The sequence below is a fragment of the Pinus tabuliformis genome, chromosome 5_2 (genome assembly GCF_031772625.1).
Source record: "Pinus tabuliformis cultivar Carrire ecotype Pingquan chromosome 5_2, CPIR1, whole genome shotgun sequence".
In the NCBI taxonomy this organism is placed as follows: Eukaryota; Viridiplantae; Streptophyta; class Pinopsida; order Pinales; family Pinaceae; genus Pinus; species Pinus tabuliformis.
In genome coordinates, this window is record NC_142306.1 from 238,052,771 (window position 1) to 238,059,216 (window position 6,446).

General features: G+C 35.2%; 1 protein-coding gene across 1 annotated transcript; it reads right to left on the reverse strand.

The window, feature by feature from the left end:
* Window positions 1–465: 465 nt before the first annotated feature.
* Window positions 466–1,767, reverse strand: LOC149158420 (UDP-glycosyltransferase 72B1-like). Its single transcript, XM_089433977.1, has one exon. It carries the CDS (start codon window positions 1,765–1,767, stop codon window positions 466–468), a length of 1,302 nt encoding a protein of 433 aa, XP_089290103.1.
* Between the last annotated feature and the right edge of the window lie 4,679 nt (window positions 1,768–6,446).

Here is a 6,446-nt window from a genome sequence, read left to right on the forward strand (position 1 = left end):
GTGCTTTTCATTTCAATGGTCTTGGTGGTTGTAGGTGTCATTTAACACCGAGGAGGGTGTTCCCCTAAAGGGGAGGGTTCTGTAATAGCCTTGGTAAAAATTCATGTAAAAAAAATATAAGACCAAGGTCATGGGATACATATTCCAAGTTGAATGGTGGGAAAAGAAATCCTAGCATTTAGATGATTATAACTAAACGAAAATGGCAAAGACAATGACAAAGGCTTTGGAAATGATAAATGACATTTTGGCAATTTATTTATGAAAATAAAGGAAATTAAGAAAAAATAATAATAAAAAATCACATAATGCATGTGACCAGAAAAATAAGTAAAACTGCACCATTTTTTGAATTCATTCACGGCCTTCTCCTTCAATTCTCTCACTGTCGTCATTACCCTCATCCCACTTTCTTCTTCCATCAATTCTCTAACTGCTCTCTCCACTTCTCCTCTTTTTATGAATTCATTCTTCCATCTTTGCTGCGATTGCCACCTTAAACTCTTTAACCAGTAGAAGGCTGTTCATTCTCTGTTCCGCAAAAAGAGGCCAACTGATCATCGGCACTCCATGTGAGATGCCCTCCAGCGCAGAATTCCAGCCACAGTGAGAAAGGAAACCGCCGGTGGATGGGTGGGAGAGAACAGGAACCTGAGGCGCCCATGAAGCAACAACAAGTCCTTGGTCTCGGGTTCGACTCTCGAATCCCTCGGGTAACAGTTTGGGAAAGCTCTGTTTTCTCGATGGACAGAAAGCTGCTGGACGGACTGCGGAGCACCCACAGGAAGCGATGTTGACTTGCCATGGGAGTTTGGTGACCTGAGCCCTGCGTAGAGCGGCTCCGCTTCCGAAGGAAACGAAGAGAACCAACGAAGGCGGCTTCTTGTGTAAACACTTCAGGCAATCCGCCCGTCCGTTTTCCACAAGTTTGTCGTTTTGTTGAAGGGGCGATGATGGCATGAGCGGCCCAACTGGATAAATGTGGGGCATTCGACCAATCTCCCTCGGATTAGATATCTTTCCTTCCACAAGAGATTTGATCGCTTCATGCTCTAGTTCCTCGAACGTGTTTACCAAAGCGCACAGACGTGAGCAATGGTGGTGGATCCAATAAAAGCCTTCATCCGACCTGTCCTGAAAGGGAGTTGGCATATCACTGCCAGGGATCGGCGGAGTGCCCAGTACCACTATTGGAAAATCTACATCCTTAAACGAAATTGGGATCTCCGAGACAAGGTTAGGAAGAGATAACGTCACTAAAAGCATAGAAGCAGTGGAAGTGAAGAATAAGTATGTGGGTATACAGAGCTCGGCGGCCACATCGAACATAGTGGAGCAGAAAACATCAGTGACGAAAGCAGAGAGGGGAGAGGCAGAGTCGACGAGGGATGCGAGAGCATTTTTTACTGATCCTTTCGATTTCTCGAAAAGTTTTGATATGTAAGTTTCCATTTTCAAACATTGAGCGCTTTCGATCTCTTCCTCCAGCAGCTGGATGATGTTGATGTCGAGACCTGAGGACGCCATGGACTCCGCATAAGCAGCCATGAGACCAGGCGACAACAGCCATTTTCTGGTGATGAAGGTGATGGAGAGTCCATGGCTGCTGGAGAAGCGTTTGGTGAGTTCAGCGACAGAATGAGATGGCCCATACCCGCAGAGGGAAAGATAGCCACGTGGGGTTTTGGGCTTTCCATGGGTGTTCTCTGTGAATGAGTCCAAGCAATGGGGAAGAATATGATCTGTATGTCGCTCCGCACATATCATGACATTCCATTCTCTGCTCAGTGGAGTTGAAATGAAGGAAGACACTGCGCAAAGCTCATGGCTTGAAAACGTGGGATGACATCTTTCTTTTAAAATTCGTTTACATTTTATTCTATAAAAGTAACATGAAATCGCGGGAATTCTAAATTGGTTTCCATGTAAACTAATATCACTTGGGATCATAAAAATTATTTCTGGTTCATTTACGATTGGGTACCTTTGAAGCGACACTGCCATCTCTCAAGTTATTACGTAAATATAAATTAAACCTATGAAAGAGAGCAAAATTTTGATTCCTCTTCATTGATTTTTTTTAATCAAATTCCAGTAGAACAATGCGCACCATTCATCGATGCTTTCACTAACAATGATGCTTTCTACGAATTTTCTTCTTGACTCGTTTTAAATACGAAGATAAATTCCGGGTTCTCATATTTCTCGTAATTTTCCCTTTTTCGAAACTTAAATCTAAAACTATTTTTAATTTCAAAAAATATTTATTTAAAATCCTTCTCTTATAAACAAATACATATTTATAAAAGTAGTCATCAAAATTTATTTATCCACCCTCCTTGGGAATAGAAACATGCGTCCACAGGGTTATCTTTTTATATTAGGGCATACTGCCCTAAAAATCCTTTAGTAGCAAAAAACGAATCTATGTGAATAAACTACAAAAACATGCGTCATGTCTTATGCTAGCCTGCGTGGACCTATTCTGAACTAATTGGCTCTCTATAAGCTAGCGAGGCCTTTAGTTAAGGAAAGAGGGAGGACGTTATATTACTTAGTTAATGAAAGAGGATCCCCTCAACACCTTATAAAAAAAAAATTTGAAATATACATAAACCCTTAATCCATTAACTCGAAATTAAAAAATAACCATAGTTCTCTTGACCAGATCTACAAAATACCATAAACAAAAAACCATCATGCCCAAAACTATGTGCAAATCTCATGCACAAAACGATGAGTAGGTACCCCCACCATATTTGGGTCCGCCCCCATCCTTGAGTGTGCATGATTTTTTTTTCCTTCAATGCTGCTCCACACTGTGATCCCCATTATACTAGAGGCAATGTACAACAAAAAAGAATATAACATATACCCAACATGAATTTAGTAAATATGAATAAGTGACTGAATCAACGTTGATTGCGAAGTTCTCAAATACCTCCCAATGAATGAATCAACCTTGGTTTTGGGCTTTCCATGGGTGTTCACTGTGAATGAGTACAAGCAATAAGGAAGAATATAACCCAAAAAAAAATATAACATGTATCCAACATGAATTTGGTAAATATAATAACTGACTGAATCAACCTTAATTGCAAAGTTCTCAAATACCTCACAATCTCGTTATGAGAGGCGAAACAATTAACTTCTCCGCTATCAAATTCTAAAATATTTTTAAAATCTACCATTAACGTAAACATATCCCAACTGAAAATTCATCATGGCAACCGTGTCCATCGATCTTTTGTATTAGTTGCATAACACCCTGTGTCCTATTTCCAAATGTTATAGTATTTACTAATGTCGATAATTATTATAAATTATAATGTATCTATCTCTGAAAACTGAATCTAGATCCGAAGTATAAGGGAAACTCTTATACAAATGATATACTACTCGGCTTCTTTTATCTTTCTTTTTTAAAAAAATCCTATTTTATGAACGTAGAAAACGATATTAACCTACAAAGTCAAAGGGATTGCCCAATAAAATATATCTATTTATAATTATATTATAAATTATAAATTATAATGTATGTATCCCTGAAAACTGAATCTAGAAAATTATAATGTAAAAGGCTGCTCCAAAGTCCAGGGAAACTGTAGGGCACAATTTGCCTCCATAAGTACTACTTTGCTTCTTTGACCTTTTTCTTTTACCAAAACCTTATTTTATGATTGTAGAAAACGATATTGCTATTGCTACTTACACAGTCAAAGGGAACGCCCAATCGAATACATTTATTGATATTTCCAACTCTTTATCCATAAAAGAATACTGATTATTCTTTAAATATGAATGATTATGAGGTTATCGAAATATATTATTATGTAATTTATGTTGATTTGATTATTTTTAATTATTTGTAAGGGTTAGATTCTATTAAACTCAAAGGTTGTGTAGATGTGTTATTGATTAGGTCAGGTTCATTTAAAAAATGTTAAAATAAAAAATATATAAATTTTTAATATTGTAAAATTTGCAGGAAATAGAATATAAATAATAGTAAAATATTACAATATTTTATTTTTTAGCAATTTAATTTTATAGATAATTAGATAATTTAAGCAGAAAAGATACTAAACAATTTAGTTATGTTGTAATAAAAATAAGTATAATAAAAGAAAATAATTTTTAGATTGAGGGTTTAAAGGTTAGGATGGATATCTCACTTATCATCCAGCATAAAAAAAATTAAACAAAAGATAATAAAGGAGTGTTGCGAATGAGAATGAAAAATAAGTATAATAAAAGAAAATAATTTTTAGATTGAGGGTTTAAAGGTTAGGATGGATATCTCACTTATCATCCAGCATAAAAAAAATTAAACAAAAGATAATAAAGGAGTGTTGCGAATGAGAATGAATAGATAGGGACAAAGAGCCATGGGGATTTTAATCAAAATTAATAAAATATTAAATAAATTAAAGGCAGAAAAAGATTAACAATTTAAGAAAATGGGAATGAGTTAAAATAAAAGTGCTGAAAATAACTCAAGGATGAAAGCTAAACAAAATAATAAAAAATTAAGTAGCAAACTAAGGGACAAAGAATTGGAAGAAAGATAATGAGAGAGAGCGGGAATACAAAAGATTAGCATAGAAATCCATTCAGGTAGAATTTAAGACTAATTAATTAATTATAAATAATGATATAAATTAAATTTAAAAATATTAAAAAGACCTCAGGATAAAATGAAAGAATGGATATATAATTAAAGAACAAATGAAGAGAGATGTTTTTTCTTAAGGGAATAGGGGAAATAAATAGAATAAGAGATGAAAGGGTGAAGGAGGAGGATACAAAAAAGTGGCGAATCATAGGTTTCCAAGAATGACTGAATTTGTAGCCATCTTCACGATTGAAATTATTTGGGTGGATTTTAATATCAACAACTTCTCAGACAATTCAAGTGGAATAGGAGGGTTCTAAAGTAAATATTTTAGTATCACCGAAGCAAATTAGGTAGTTAGATTTATGTGAATGTTCCTTGATGGTTGATTTGGTAAAGCGATTATGATTGGTGTCAACAACATATTCTTTGAGGCAAGTTTGGAAGGATCTATTTATTTAGACAATATAGGATTTTCCACAAGAGCAAGATATTTGATAAATACCTGAGCCAAGCATCGGATATGTTCTATCTTTAATAAGTTTTAAGAGGTGCTTGAGGGTTTTATATGGTTTAAAGAAAGTTTAAATATTCTTTTTAGAAAGAATTTTGGATATACAAACATTGGTACCATGTATGTAGGGCAAAGAGATGCAAGTTATGGGAAAGGGTGGGGGGACAAAGAGATTGAGGATTTGAGTTGAGAATTACAGTTTAGCTTAAAGTCTCTACGAATTTGCGAGGAGTAAACACTAGTTCTCAAGGCTTTAGATAATTGGGATTTTTCTTGAGCAATGAATTGGGGCATAGATATTCATCGTGCTCTAATGAATAGGGTTTGTAGAACAGTGTATTTTTGCTCAGGATTTTGACGATAATGGGTATGAAGGTATTTGTCAATATGGGTCTTTTTTCGATAAACTTGGTGTGTAAGGGTACCATGAAGTTGATGGGAGATAAAGATGTCATGGAAGGGAAGGGAATTGTCATTCTATATTTCCATGGTAAATTAGATGTGGGGAGAAATGATGTTGAGATGGTTTAGGAAGGAACTAAGGGAAGGAAGGCTATGAGGCCAAATGACAAAAGTGTCTTCAACATAACAGTACTGACACTTGGGTTTAAAGGAAGAACTTTTAATATCTAATTCTTCAAATTTTTCCATGAAGATGTTAGCTATAACAAGGGAAAATGAGGAACCCTTAATTGTGCCTTCATTTTGTTCATATAAGTTACCTTTAAATATAAAAAAAAAAAGAAAAAGGAGAAGCAAATGTTGTTGAGATTAAAAGTTTCTAAGTCTACAATATTGGAAATGGTGCTATGAGCCCCATGGACATGAATTTTAGTGAATAAAGAAACGACATCAAAGATAACCATAATGTCATTCAGATCAAGAACAAAGTGATGGGGTTTTAGGATAAAATCATTGGAGTCTTTGATAAAGGAGGAGGAATTTCCTATAAAGAGTTAGAGTTTGGAGGCTAAGAAATGAGAAAGTGCATGAGTAGGATCATTAATAAATTTGTTTATTGTATGAAAGGGGATATCATTTTTATGGATTTTGGGTTTACCATAGATCTTAGGGGTCTGCAGAGTGTGGGGCATTAATCGTTTTTGGGTGTTGGAATATAAAGAGGAGGATTTGATAGTTTGGTGATCAAATTATTAATGGTGTTGATGGGGTTCTTGGGGAGAGGCCTATAAGATGGGGAAGATAATAGGTCAAATATTTTGGACTCATAATCACATGTGTTCATGGGAAGCGTAGCATTGCATTTATCAACTTTGAGTAAGATGATATCAAAGTTATCATGAAGGAAATTAATGG

Coding starts and splice junctions, on each gene's coding strand:
- LOC149158420 (XM_089433977.1), bottom strand. CDS start 1,767: ATGATATGTGCGGAGCGACATACAGATCATATTCTTCCCCATTGCTTG.